The sequence below is a fragment of the Squalius cephalus genome (genome assembly GCF_949319135.1).
Source record: "Squalius cephalus genome assembly, chromosome: 17".
NCBI classification, from domain to species: domain Eukaryota; kingdom Metazoa; phylum Chordata; class Actinopteri; order Cypriniformes; family Leuciscidae; genus Squalius; species Squalius cephalus.
The window spans coordinates 11,169,252-11,185,005 of NC_137138.1; the positions used below are offsets into that span (position 1 = coordinate 11,169,252).

Genomic DNA, 15,754 nt, shown 5'->3' on the forward strand with positions numbered 1-15,754 from the left:
GAGAGAGCGAGAGACAGGAAAGTAGCAGATCAAAGAGAGGGAGAGAGAATGAAAGAGAACAGATATAGGAAGACACATTTGGCTTTGATGATAGACATTGCTTTGTGTCTGACAGCCTAAAATAAGGCCACAGGAAGTGGCTTGTGCCCAACCGCACTGTCCTCAGATGGCACTATTCGTTCGATCCATGAGAACAACAACACAGCTCATGCGTATAAGAAAAGCCGAGAAGCATATAGCTAAAGGACGGCCAGAAGGAAGACGGACGCGTCTCGACTCAGCACATTGAGATTGGTTTTTCAGAGAGCTGTTGGATCAGTGATATGAGATGAGATGAAGTGGACGAGTCAACAAATAAAGAACAGAAAAAACGAAAGAAAATATATGTACCAAAAGAAGAAAAGTGAAAATTAATTGTTAAAAGTCAAGCACGCTCAGTCACAGGGAGAGGGAGGAGACAGATTTACGTGACTGCACTCTTCTGTCAACACTCTTTCACTCTCATTCACACTTTTAATACCATCCCTCTGTCACTGTCATTAACTCTCACACACCCATCTCTCTCTCTCTCGCTCTCTCTCTCTCTCTCGGTCTCACCGGTTTGGCAGATGTTTCTCCTCCCCCGTGCCCATCCCGTGGGGCTCTGGTCCGGGCGGGACGTGGGCTGCTATCCTTACTTAGACGTCCAGATTCAGCAATATCCACACCGCTGTCCTCGCTGAGGGTCTGTCCGCTGTCTGAGAGCTGGGACAACGTCCCTCCTGAAAGAAGACAATAAGCAAGTTTAGATGCAGTTAGAATCGAACTTTGTGTAGTCGAGCTGCAGTCTCCATCTGTTTGTCCAAAAATGCATGACAACACGCAATGGAATATATATATACGCATTGTGCATCACCTCTGCCTTTCGGAGCATGTGCATAGCGTCAAGGCCCGATTAACTTGTACATGCTGGATGAAGCTGAGCTACAATCACATTATCTAGGTCTGTTAGTCCAACATTGCAAAAAACAGATTTATGTATGAATACACTACACTTTTGCCCACATTTCTGGTCCTGTTTTGCAGTCTGGACTGGAGGTGTTGGATTTGAGTTGACTGATTTCACAGAAAATGATTAGTATATGATGGGCACAGACTCAGGTTTTTAGCTTCAGGCTATGATTCCATCCAGTTGGAGGATATCAAACATGTTTTATATTTTGAGCTGATTTTAGAACACCTATGCAGCATCCAGAATCGCATACTGTCTGAGTAGGACTACTTGTTAAAACAGTATGTTATATATAGTATGAATATGTGTAGTATAAATGAAATTCAGACGTATACATCCGCCATGTTGTCACTGTCATGTGACCTGCCAGTATCAGTTGCATCGCTTCACTTCTTCTCATAAATCCTCTCCCGTAGCCTCACGGAATAGTAAAGTGTCCATCGAATACGCACTTCAGAATTTCAGTGGACAGGTCATCCGGGGACTTTTTGCCTCGTGTTTTTCAAATAATATTACTGCGTCCCAATTCGCCTGCTTATACTATGCCCTAAAAGTATAAAATTATAAAAGTAGTTTTTGTGAAGAAAAAGAAAATACTTTTTGAGTGTATAGCAGCTTTAGGGACATACCACTTCGCCATAATTGCATCTTTAACAGACAGCTCTGTCGCTTAGTTACGCGCATTCTGTCACCATTTAAACTGCCCATCTTTGTCACAGTTAAAAATCCTCCACATTCAATTTAATTTAATTTCCTACAGTTTAGGACAGAAATGTAGTAGCACGTTAATCTGTCAGTCGTGGGTCTTTCATGCGTAAACTCTCCTCATGTGTTTGCAATTTGCATAATGATGCATTTAAAAGTTAATGACCAAACGTATCTTTATAAAAGTTTACAATGCTGTTGCAGATGAAATATAATGTGAATAACACTGAATAAATATATTTTCGTCAGGTTAGATACTGATTATTAATCACTCAAACCCCTTTACTTTACTTGACCATCGAACTAGTTTTGTTTAAAGTTTAAAATATTTTGTTTATGTTTAAAAAGCATAATGTTTATGTCTATGTGGTACTTTAAACATGCTTTCAGGCAAACCATGTGCAAATTCATAAGTCAACACCATTGCTGAGTATTTTCTCCTCAAAACTGCAGTGAACCAAAGACATTTTGCTGGTGTTTCTGACATCATTATGAACTATATTATATTATATATATAAAACTTTCCTGTTGCTTAAACAGTAGAGCGTTGGCACTTGCAATGCCAAGGTCATGGGTTCGATTCCCAGGGAAAGCAAGAACTGATAAGAATGTAAATGTGTACCTTGAAATACAATGTAAGTCACTTTCGCATTTACAAATGTAAATGTAACTATATGCCTTTCTCCACTGACGATCTATAATGTTCAAAGCGTTTCTAAGGATGCTGATTTTTAGAAGGCAGACTGAGATGGCGAACGGGAACATGGTTTGTGTAACATTAGCAACACATTGATAACTATTTGATAATGTAGTCAAGCAAAAGCCTAATCATATTAACTACCGTTATATTTAACTGCTTCAACTAATTTAACGCACATCAACTGACCACAGGGGTTCCTCAGGGTTCAGTTCTTGGACCCCTCCTCTTCTCCATCTACATCACATCACTGGGACACATCATACAGGCACATGGTTTCTCTTACCACTGCTATGCTGATGACACACAGCTCTTCCTCTCATTTCAACCAGATGATCCCACAGTAGCTGCACGGATCTTAAGCTGTCTGGCGGACATCTCGACATGGATGATGGAACATCACCTGCAGCTCAACCTGGCAAAGACTGAGCTTCTCTGCCTCCCTGCCAATCCATCTCTACAACACGACTTCACTATCCAGCTAGATTCATCATCAATCACCCCATCAAGGTTGATCAGAAATCTTGGAGTAATATTTGATGACCAGCTGACCTTCACAGATCACATTTCAAAGACAGCTCGATCATGCAGGTTTGCACTGCACAACATCAGGAAGATCAGGCCTTTACTAAATGAGCATGCAACACAACTTCTCATCCAGGCCCTGGTCATATCTAGGCTTGATTACTGCAATGCTCTTCTGGCTGGACTTCCATCATGTGCAACTAAACCTCTACAAATGATTCAGAATGCTGCAGCTCGTCTTGTCTTCAACGAGCCAAAAAGAGCCCATGTCACTCCTCTGTTCATCTCTCTGCACTGGCTACCACTCGCTGCTCGCATCAAGTTCAAGGCATTGACGCTTGCTTACAGATCTATCACAGGCTCAGCTCCCTCCTACTTTCAATCGCTCCGACGAGTCTACATCCCTACCAGAAACCTATGATCGGTCAACGAGTGACGGCTCGTGGTTCCATCACAGAGAGCCACAAAATCACTTTCCAGAACATTCTCATTCACGGTTCCATGCTGGTGGAACGCTCTCCCCACCCTCATCCAGAACGCAGAATCCCTGACAACATTCAAAAGACAACTGAAAACTCATCTCTTTCGTGAGCACTTAATCTCATAAAAAAAATAATAAAAAAAAAATTCTTTCCTCCTCCTTTATCAGGCTTATGCTACTCTGAACAATGCCTAAACTTTGTATTTTGAGCACTTCTTGCGTTGCTTTTGCCTCTTTTGCTTCACCTAGCAACGAAGCACATGATTCTGCATTAGTTTGCTGTGTTAGGGAAACTCCACTTTGTAAACTCTATTTCTAAAGTCAGCAAGTGGAAGATGTAAGATAGTGTAGTCTGTTCAAATTTTAAAAGTGTAGTGTATTCCAGCCATTATATGATTTCAGTTGGACTAAAGTGCTTTACATGACATTTTAAAAAGAAAAATTGTTGCTTTGGTTAGACTGAAATTTAACTTTTAAAGTGCATGTAAAGACAGATAATTCATAAGTTAATAAATGCATAAAATTAAAGAATCTGCAAAATGTTAAGAATATAAACAATCATAATATTTATTCTTTTTAAGAACCAAGTGTATGTAAACTTTTGAACAGGGTCGTTTTTATAAATGCAGCTAATATTTTGTATTGTGGACTATGTAAATCTGTTATGTGAAAGAGCTTAAGCAAGGGTCACATTAGACATGCAAAATCTCTATGGACACTGCAACGGTCATAATACTGCAACACATTATGCTATCTTTTAAAAAAAACATAATTAAACATAATACATTCAAAGCAAAAATATGCAATCTACTCCACATTACTGCAATCCTGCAGCTTGTAATTGTGTTTCCTCTCTTGCAATTGTATGCGTATGAATGAAAGTCAATGGAAGTGCAGTGTGATTGCTCCCTTATTCAGGACAGCACAACATAAAAAACAAACAAGTTTTTTTTACAATCCCTCTTATTTTGTGAAATTTAACATTGCAGATTCTGCAAGGTGTATTTACATTTATGACTGCAACTGTAGAAGTTCTTCAAAAAATCAATGTGGTTCCCAAACCATGTGGTTATTTTATCCATGTAAAACATAAGGAAAGTGATTCAATTATTGAATTTTGATACCTGGCTGACAGAGGTGTAAAGTCCAGGGGTCAGAAAGTAAAAGTCCTGCCATATGTTTATTCCATCAATGAACTCAGCCAGCTGATTTCACTAATTAGCTATCTCCTGGCTGAAAAACTGTGCTAATTAGCAAATCCAGGTGATTGGAACAAAATACTGAGGAGGACTTTAACTTTCTGAACCTGGACTTTACACCTCTGCTGGCTGAAATGTTTCCTTTAACATTGCGGATAATTAATTTTTAGCCATTAACCAAATTGAATAGAAATCGGCAGCTGGTTAATGACATATTAAATATTCGCAGCTGTCCCACAATGCATCAAATCTGTGCAGTCTCACCTCGTGCCTGTGGCAGCGGCCGCACCTCGTTCACATCAGGTTCTGCGTTGGGCCTGTGCACCTCCACCATGACAAAATGCTGATTGGATGCTGGGGACGAAGGGGCGGGCTTATCTGGGCAGGGGGGCGGAGGAGGAGGCGGCCCAGGCGGTGCAGGTACATTAGGGGCGGGTGGAGGATTCGGAGACGAGGACTGGACAGCAGGCTTCCCCTTACTAGGAGACTGGACCCGAGGGAACGGTCCGATAGGGTGCTGGCTCATGATCTTGAGGGTGTCAGGAGGAGATGTGCGAGGTTTGGGAGTTTTTGGGTGTTTGGGTTCTTTGGTATGGGAACGAGAAGGGGCGGTGAAGTACAAGCCCGATTGGGAGGAGCTGGAAGAGTGACGTTTACTAAGTGTGGATTTTCGACTGGGACGGTGCTGAAGCCCTGGGGGAGGAGGAGGTTTAAAGGAAGGAGGGGAATCTGAGGTGGAATGAACCTCATCCTAGGATGAAAGAGGAGAGCATTAGTGATGGCATATTTCAGGTTATATTTCAAAGGAGATCAAGAAAACATTCCGCATTCAATGACAGTCATCGCAACTTACAATGCACCATATTCACATACTTCATACACACACATACGACAATTACGCACAAGTCATCGATTTGAGGACAAGAACAATTGGTTCATTCAGACCAAGAGGCAAAGCAAGAAACAAAACAAAAAAAGAAAAGAAAATGAACAAACTAAGGCTGAACAGGGTGAGCAGAAGCCAGATGAATGAGGTGTCAGTGCCATCAGAAAGTAATCAAACCGAGATGTGAGTCGTCTGTGTTGGGTTTTTTATCTAGGCCTGAACATTCTTTGGAAACGTTACTTTCACACGCTTCTGACTTGTTGGCGTCTGCGCCTGATAGAGCTGTGCTGGTGCTTCATCAGTTTATCAACAGCAAACTCTCTGAGAAAGACCCTAATCTTCCTCAGTCATCTCTCTCACAACGAGCAGCCATCAGCGACAGTGTCATCATCTCCTCTATTTCTCACCTTCACTCTTTCCTTCAAACAACCATCAACTGTCTGAGTAGCCAAGCCTTTAGAACCGTTTGAGATAGGGCTGGGCGGCATGACAGTATAAAATGTGTCAACCGGTAGAGATTTTGTGGCACTGTAGATGTGCAGGACTGCTTAATGTACATTCTCTTCACAGTGACAACAAACATGGAGTAATGTGAAAATAAGGATTAGGACTGAAGGATTAATCATTCTGGTGCATGCAAAGCACAGTTTAGTTAGTTGAATTTATATAGTCATGGTCAGAATTATTGGCACCCTTGGTAAATATGAACAACGAAGCCTATGAAAATCTAAAAAAAATCTAAAAGACAATCATTTTGACCTTTTATTTAAAAGATGTTGATACACTCTCCTCTTCAGTTTTCAATAGGGTTCAGGTCTGGGGACTGGGATGGACACGGCAGAACAGGTGTTTGTTTTTGGATGAGAGCAGATGATTTTTCGTGAAACCCTCCCATTCTTTTTTTTTTTTTTTTTTGAGGCTTCCTGATCCCGAAGCCTTAACTAATTTCTGCAATTCTCCATCTGTGATCCTTGAACAGACTTTGGCCACTATTCTCCTCGCCATGCATTAAGACAATTCTGTCAGGACCACAATCGTCAAATACGATTGACAATTAGCATACAGTAAGGATTGGCGGTATGGTTCTGTTCTGGGCAAGAACTCCCTGCGCATCCATGCAGCCGAGCATGGATAAGAGCAGGGAGAGCAGAAATAACCCCCTTAGGGTAAACACAACAGAACCAACATGAATGTAATTGCAGATTTCATTAATTCAATATATTAATGTACAACATCAAGATTTGAGTCTGATTCAAAGGGGAATCAGAATGCCAAATCCTGACTGACGAGAGGAGGAGCTGGGGATGGAGGAGGGTAATTAGCCCCTGAGAAATGCAATTGCTGTTGATAACACTGAAGGAGCTTATATATGGATGCTGTCATAGGTGTCGCATTCCTATAGGTAGACGTGGATCAGCTGAGAGTCAGCTGATGCGAGCTTGACTAATGTGACCTGCCAGAACTGACGCTACCCTTGATTATAGACACGTGTCCTATTTTCTTACAGCCACTTTCTTTTTTGTGAAGCTCAGCAATCTTTTGCTGCACATCAGAACTCAACTGGACAGAAAAAAATTGGTTTTACCCATTGTGATGGATGATTAAGGGAATTTGGCGTTTGTGTTAAACTCATATTTATACATTCATAAATATTTACTTCGTCTGTGCAAAAACTTGTAAATAGGAAGGGGAATAAACTTCAGATATATTTCACTCATAATAATTTATAGGGGTACCAATAATTGGGGCCAATGTGCATTAGAGAAAAACATTTATTTCATAATGTGATTTCCGCTTCACATTGATTAGCTTTCCTTCAATGGAAGGTTAGATTTTTGTTATTTTTTCTTAATGAAAGAACAAAAGGATAAACAATGCAGATTCATTTTCACAGTTTTGATCATATTTGCCACGGTTGGCAAAAATTCTGACCACAACGGTAGGTATTACAGTATACACACACGCAAAATTACTTGAATTACTCTACCATGACATAACATTGGTCATACCACCCACCCCTACAGTATGTTGACAGTTTCATACAAAAGCCATCATCACACTAGTCAAAATCTGCCCCTGGTAATTTTCAAGGTGTTCAATGCCAGTTCTCACAATATCATCCATTGCACACCTATAACACTCTCCTTTTTCTCTGTTCTCCCTCTTTTATCTTTCCTGTTCTCCTCAAACTGAAGGGCTTACCAGAGAGATGTCTGGCAGGGCATTGCTACGCTCGAGAGACTGTTCCCCGTTGTTCTCTGCCACACCGTCGTTCTGGGAGAGAGAAAAACAAAAGAGAGAAAAACGAGAACAAGAGACTATAAACAAATGAAAAACACAGCTGTGTGTTTATCCCCTAAACAAATGTTCAATTCAAATTGCATTTTGTTGAGGGCCCATTTTACAGAGCGGCATCAAAACAATTGCATTTACAGTCCTACATTTCAATCTCACATCCAGCCTCATTTTCAGTCCAACACTCGTCTCTCACAAACAAACACATATCGCACAGAGAGCAAGAAAAGCCCTGATTTAGCATGTGCGTATGCTCAGTTGCAATAAGAGAGAGGTGATTTCATGACTTCGGCAGTTCAGTACATTCAGACCTGTGATTCACCTCATTAAAACTCCCCTCGACCAAAACAAAAGCCTCATCAATTCACTTTATTTACCTGCACACCACTTACAAGGCTAATTTGTTTGCTACTTGATCAGCTAAACTTTGTATGTGTTTTGGTTGTCATTCTTGCAACGTTTGTGCTTTTTTTTGCTGTGTATTTGTATATTTCATAATTCGCATATAACACCTCTGTATTTAACATTTGAAAACGGTTGAAACTATTTGTAAAAAAGATATTAGAAATAATGGACAACAATTATTTTCACATTTATAGGCCGTGTACTGTGAAATAATAGCAAGACACGTCTTACTATTGAGTTGTCTTCATGAGCTGCACGGAAAAAAATCAACATACAATGCGAACAAATGACTCTTGTTATGAGTCGGTAGTTATGAGTTGTGAGTTGGTAGTTGCTCAAAAAAGTTAAGGCCAATTCACACAAAACATGTTTTTCCATTTCACTGTGCAACTTTTCCATAGTTTTTCAATGTAAACATGCGATAGACGGACGTGCTTGACCTTTGTGCTTGCGTCTCATGTATGACCCGGCATTCTAAAAATGCGGAACTCAAGTTAAAAGAAGTTCAACCTTACATTATTTTCGTTACACTTGCGTCTTGCCTTTTTAATAGTGGTCGACCGATATATCGGCAAGGCCGAAATTTGGCATTTTTTAAATATCGTAATTGGCCGACTCGTTTTTCTGTTTGGCTACTGTGTCAAAAGCTAAACTTTTGAGCGCACAGCGCCTCCATTCTCCATCTTATTAGTTTATGGTCTCTGTTTAACAGTCCTAATACGTTATTATATAGAACTGTTAAACAAAGAAAATAAACGGTATACAAAAAAAGTACTATAGCATTTGATTTTATATTATATTAGTAATAAAAAGGCAAACATTATAATACTTTTCATTTTCTGTCAGCATTCAGAAAATATGCTTTTATATAATTTAAACAAATCTTTGAATATTTAATAAACATTTTATTTTCAGACGCTTGATTTCAAACTATGCTGCATTATATTCAGTTGCCCACTCTGTCATATTGATGTAATTTTTACTGTGTGATGTTTGTAAAATTAGTGTTACCAAGTCTTTATTTGAAAAAATATGATTCCCAATGTGCACAAACTTACCAGATTACCTTGGTTACAGTGTTTACTTCCTTTTGATTCATATATTTTTTTAACAATTTCTTTATTTGTGAAAAATACTGTAATAAGATCTCAGAATCAAGTATAAGTCTGTTTATTTTTAAATTCATTTTCAAATGATTCATATCTAATTTATTAAATATAAAGTAAAATAAATATAAACTATGAATATATCGACTTTATATCGGCCACCCTGCTCTCTAAGATACCAGCATCGGCCATCAAAAAATTTATATCGGTCAACCACCAGATTTTACCGTCAAAAACATGTTCAGTGTGAACCGGCCGTTCCCATTTTAAATCAGTCTGATGAATCCTTTAATGAAATTAATCCATTACAGGATTTACTGAATAAGTAACAAACTCATTTACTGAATATAAAATAATCAATTTCTAAATAAATAAATAAATAAAATAACTTACAAATCCCAAACTTTTGAATGATATTTGAGTGACCTGTGCAACAATTAGCCAATGACATCAAACCACTTTTGACCCATATGACAAATCTGGCTGGACGCAGTCATTCATTTCTTCTTCAAGCTAAAACAGACAGAAGAGCAGACTCAGAGAGCACAGACATTGTACTGTGCTGGCTCAGGTCCTTCACCTTCCCACAATCCCCTACTGTGCTCCACTAGAGCATAAATCAGGATGCTCTCTGTGAGACTTTTTTTTTTTTTCTTTTTTTTTTTTGTCTGGGGGGGCTTATCTGCTGTGACAGCTCTGCATATGGCTGATGAGGTGCGGTACCAGGATGAGAGTCCCAGAGCGAACGTTTCGTCTGCGGTGCTCCGCAGGGCTGCGGTGTGGGCCGCCGCTGCTTCTTGTAATTACTGGAGCCAGAGCTGGCAAGCTTACAACAACACCGATCCACAGAGGAGGGCCACGAACAAAGCTTGCATACAAATATGTTCGCTCATTTCCAAAGTGCACACACACACTCATACATACAGACAAATGACCCATGATGAAGAGGTACAAAGTCACAGCGGACACATTTTTGATTTGCAACATGCATGCACTTACTGTGTGTCTGATCACTGCAACCCACACATATACACACAGACAGACATCAGACGTGAGGGACTTTCAGAGGGATCAATCCATGCAGAGAATGAAGAATGTGCTTCCTGTATGTGTGCGTGAGTATTCAAAAGAAACCAAAGATAGAAAAAGCAAACTCATTCTTTAATATGTGTGTGTGTTAGCAAAAGAGACAAACCCAACCCCAAAACGCACGTAGTTTAAACTAAATGCATGTACGTTTGTGATCATGCATGTTTACATACCCTAACAAAATTTTACCATAGTAACCATATTTTCCACTAAGATTTTAGGTATTAAAAAAGAAACTATAATTTGAGTGTCGCTGAATCAATTCTAGGGTATTGTGGGTCATTGCTAGGGAGTTAATAAGGTGGTCTGGTAGTATTTTTTTGCATTCAATGCTGTTGCTAACAAGCTCTAAGTATATATTTTTTGTGTTCCTATGTAGTTCTGTTTGGTTGGTTACTTGACAAAAATTATCCCCAACATAAGGCTCTATGATATTCTGGTCCCTAAAGATATTGTTCAAGTAACTCCTTCAATGTTAATAATATAAGTGAATTTTTCAACAATTTTATTACTTACGTTTCGCTTTGAAATTTAATAGCACACTTCTCAATATTCCGTATCATTCATATTTGCCGAACAAATGATGCAGGACAAACCGTGCTGAATATTACTACAGTACTTAGTTATGGGGTTACTAATGGTATTTTGTATGGTATTACAGTGGAAACGATGGTTACTATGGTACATTTTGTAAATTTAAGTGAGAGATTGTTTAACCTACCTCCATCATATCTATCAGCCAGAGCAGTCTTTCCTGTTTTATTGAGAGGGATAGGGAATTGGGTGTTAAACTGTTCCTGCAATTTACACTGGGAGTCAGCAGGCTTAAAAATCCATCACAAAACACTTCTCCATCTGTCACACCAACACCCCTGAGACAAGTACAAATCTAAACAGCTGCACATTCACAACGAGACGTAGATGAGTTGAGGTGAGACATGTCCAGACAGAGTGAGACAGGAGTACAGACAGGTTTCGAGCGATGGGCATAAAAAGCCTGCATCAGAAAGGACAAAAGCTGTTTCCCACAGCAACTTTAGAGCCCTTCATCTTGTATCCTTGTAATCTGCACACGCCTTCTTTGTGCCCAAATTGCCCGGCAATTTTGTGAACAGTTTTTTTATGTCTGTCACACACATACCCAGACACACACACACAAAAACAATGCCTTCCACTCATCCCACACAAATACAGACGCAGAGCCTTAAACACTTATTGATTATAGATTATAGATAGGCCTACAGACACCGGGTCTTATTCAATAATAATTGCGGCACAAGTGTTCCTGCTTATGTGCGAAGAAAGTTGTTAATCTCATTGTAAATGTGGGTGCCTGCTCTTACCCGTGCAGAGCTGAGAGTGGTGTTGGTCATGAAGCTGGCTGAGGAGGAGGCCAGCGTATCAGGGTACGAGACCATGGAGAAGGAGTCCTGAAATCCAGCTCCACCCCCTTGCCTTGCCTTCAGGGCTTCGATCTCTCGTTTCAGAACCAGACCGTCAAATCTCTCCACATCCTGAGGGGTCACGAGCCCCCTCACCTCTGACAGCAGAGAGAACTGCAAATACACACACGTACAGAGCTGTGAATGTGACCGGGCTCGTGTTGATTGTTTTAATCTCAGGGGTTTTACTATCTTCATAAATGTGAATGTAATATGAGGTTATACTTGCTGTAAATCACCAGACAATGATGGCCCATAATACTGTTAATGTCAGTATTATGTGTTTTATTAATAATAATTCATTCAGCCAATAGAAGTCTTTAATAAAAAAAGATTGCGTATTAAATTAAACATTTTTAAGTAGATATGCTCTCATTCAAAATGTTGGGTCTTTTATTTGATCAAAAATATGGTAAAGACATAAGTACTGTAATATATTATTACAATTTAACATAACTATTTTCTGTTATAATATATTTCAATGTATGTAATTTATTCCTGTGATGGCAAAGCTGAATTTTCAGCATCATTATTCAAGTTGTTGTATGTCTGTTTGTTTTTGGACTCTATTCTTTATTTCTGTTGTTCAGTTTCCCACCATTCATTTGTTCCCATGGTAACCCTCCTCTTTAGTTCTTTTGGTTCAGCTGTGTGTCATTTATCTTGTCAATCAGTTCCTCCTTGTCACCTGTGTATTTAAGTCTTAGTCTTGTACTGTCTAGTTGTCTGTCGTCGTCTTTGTTGGTTGGTTGTTTTTGAGTTTCTATTCCTGTTCCTTGTGGGTTTTGATTAAAAGACTATTTTCTGGAATCATCCTTCGTTGTGTGCTTCATTGACACAGCCATTCCGTAACACAACGACAGACCTAAACCGAACGATGGATCCTGCAGTGCTGCTGATTCTCCAAGAGCAGGACCAGCTCTCTCTCTCGAGGCCCACACCACGGCCTTTCTCGACCTGGCGTGCCTTACCTCCTTCCCCAACCTTTCATTAAGTGTTTTTTTCCACACAGGCCTCAATGCGGAGACGAAGGCATGCCTGCCCGGTGTGGGACCTTGAGAGAACTTTGAGGCTTTTGTTGAGTGGGTATTATCCCACCGTGGTTCTCAGTTCTCCATCGACCTTTCCAACAACCGTGAACTTGAGACCATTCCAGAACTTCGTCCTAAGATGGCCGCCGCCATTCCAGAGCCTCGTTCCAAGATGGCAGCCGCCCTTCCAGAGTCTCGTCCCGTCGAGACCGCCCTTCCAGAGTCTCGTCACGTCATGTCTGTCAAGCCTGAGCCCTTGGCTCCGGCCAAGATGGCCGCCTCGCAGCCCAAGCCCTCAACCAGGATGGCCGCTGCCACGTCAGAGCCTATTCCTGTCCCAAGACCTGTTCCCGAGCCTGTGTCTGTTCCCGAGCCTGTGTCTGTTCCCGAGCCTGTGTCTGTTCCTGAGAGTAAGCCCATAGCTCCACCCAAGAATATTTTTGGGGGGGCTATAGGTCCCCAGCCAGAGTGGCCAAACCTGGACCTCATGGAAAGGCCACGATGGCTGATCCGCCCTGGCCATCTCCGCCATGGCCGCCTGAACCAGTACCGTCCTGAGTCCCTGAACTGCCTGCTCCGCCCTGGGTCCCTGTATCCCTCCCACCCTTGTGTATGGATTACGGCACGAGGTCGCGCCTTTTGGGAGGGGGGAGTAATGTGGAGTAACGTCGTCTTTGTTGGATGGTTGTTTTTGAGTTTCTCTTCCTGTTCCTTGTGGGTTTTGATTAAACGACTATTTCCTGGAATCATCCTTCGTCGTGTGCTTCATTGACACAGCCATTCCGTAACACCAGTCTTCTGCCACAAGATCAAATAATTCTAATATGGTGATTTAGTGCTCATGAATTATTAATTATCATTATCAATTCTAAAATGATCAACAAATATATTTTTATCAGTATTCTTATTCTGATGAATATAAAGTTCAAAAGAGCATTATTTACTTAAAGTAGAGATCATTTGTACCATTATAAAAGTCTTTACTTTCACTTTTGATCAATTTAATGCACCCTTGCTAAAACGAGGTATTAAAGGTATAATGGAGGATTTTTTACTTCCGGGTGGATCACCTATACTATTGGTCCTCCTAATTGTCAATCATTCTGGTGAATCAATCAAACTTATTCAAAAAGTGGAGAGGGCGGGTCTTATCTAAAATTTGGAAAGATCCTCCTCTATACCTTTAATTAAAAAAAAAAAAAATACTGAAAATTCCAAACTTTTTAAACAGTAGTGTACCTATATCACACAGGCCTACTTAATTTTTTTTTTCTGCCATCGTTTCTACAAAAAAACCCTATACATTTTGTTACTACAAAATAACTATAATAACATGGTATTATCTAGCATTATCAGCATAAAAAAAAACTAAAAAGATTCATAAAACTTGCAGAGATTCATAATACGTGTAGTTTTATCATACCATATAATAACACCATATTATTGTAAAAATAACTGAAACAAAAGTAAATAAAGTTAAAATGTTTAAATATGCTAAAAAAAAAAAAATCTACTAAATCACTAATAATAATTTATTATAATGATTCTGGTAAACTATGACCATTATTTAATTATTTTTAGTGAAAGGTAAACATGGTTCTAAAAATTAAGTCAAGAGCAAAACTGTTGGTGGCATATTATTGTTATTTATTATTATTATGAATATGTTAAGTCCGAACAAGATCACATGCATGTTTTTTGATGAGCATGATGCCAAGTGCTCGATTCCCAGTGAATGCGTTAACCGATAAAAATATACAGTATACCTTAAATACTATGCAAGTCGTTTTGGATGAAATTGTCTGCCAAATGCATAAAAGTAAAAGTAAATGTCTCCACCTTGGCATGTGTATTGAAGAGCTCAAAGAGGGCCATGACGAGCTGCTCAACACCGATGTGTCCATCACGGTACTCTTGGATGTAGTAACCCATGGTCTGCCTCTCTGGTTCGGTCAGCAGATGTCTCGCCTGCTCCTCCAGCATAGCCCTGCTCTGGTTCACCAAACTGGACAGAGTCACCTGAGATCCCGCCACACCTTTATAAAAGCCACCCTGAGGAGAGGGAAAATGAAAAGTGTGAAAAGAAGAAATGCAAATATTTTAAGAGCAGACTAATATTAATATTAATATTAAACTTCAGACACCTGTCGGTGGCTCACTGAGTCTCAAAGCACACACTTTAAATCTTCCATCTTTATTTTTTTTTAAATGAGAACATGACTTCATTGCCACTACCATAAATCACATCTCCATAACCCTTCTCCCTATTTTCTCTTTCTCTCTCTCTCAGGTTTCAGCCTCTCTTCTCAAGAGCAGCTTTCCCTTTAATTAGTCTCCTAATCAAAAAGCACTGCTCCAGAGTCAACATGATCATCGATCTGTGTTACGCTCAGCTTAGGAATGGCATGCTCTCCAGCCAAAGGATGAAACCACAACACTTTTGCAAACCAATCTGGAAAACTAGATAACCAAACTAACTTGCTCACTACATACTTACCTATTCAGGATTGCATAGACCAGTTGATTAGTTTGATGTTAATTTTGGGTCAATTAGAGGTGTATCACATGCCTTAAAATCATTTGATCTAGTTATGTCTGCTTGAACAGTCTATTGACGGTTTTGTTGGGTGGAGATGTATGTTTGTTGGCTGTCTGGTTTGCAGATGCGGTCGAGCATAACAGTGTCTGTTATCAAACCGTCTAAAGCCACAAGGATTTAAACTGAGCTGGATCATTACAGACAGAAACAGTGGGTGAGGTGAGTGAATGCTGATAATGCCTGAACTATTCTTGCCCTTATTCTTTTCTTTCTCTTTAGAACAATGTGTGAGCTCGATGAGAGCTTAGATGAGCTCTTTTGTAGAGCACTCCAACAGGAACTTATGCATTTTGGTTACATCAC

The 15,754-nt window shown here is 39.9% G+C and overlaps 1 protein-coding gene across 3 annotated transcripts in view; it reads right to left on the reverse strand.

The window, feature by feature from the left end:
* The window catches only part of whrna (whirlin a), a 109,379-nt gene that overhangs the window by 9,865 nt on the left and 83,760 nt on the right, over window positions 1-15,754 (reverse strand). Inside the window, exons 7-12 of one of the 3 annotated variants that reach the window (XM_079898660.1) lie at window positions 14,692-14,904; window positions 11,723-11,935; window positions 11,101-11,133; window positions 7,687-7,758; window positions 4,863-5,349; window positions 598-761 (exon numbers count right to left, since the gene is read on the reverse strand). In XM_079898660.1, the coding sequence (XP_079754786.1) occupies window positions 598-761; window positions 4,863-5,349; window positions 7,687-7,758; window positions 11,101-11,133; window positions 11,723-11,935; window positions 14,692-14,904 (1,182 nt within the window). The remainder of the gene's footprint in view (window positions 1-597; window positions 762-4,862; window positions 5,350-7,686; window positions 7,759-11,100; window positions 11,134-11,722; window positions 11,936-14,691; window positions 14,905-15,754) is intronic. The other 2 variants (XM_079898661.1, XM_079898662.1) reach the window with 2 other exon arrangements.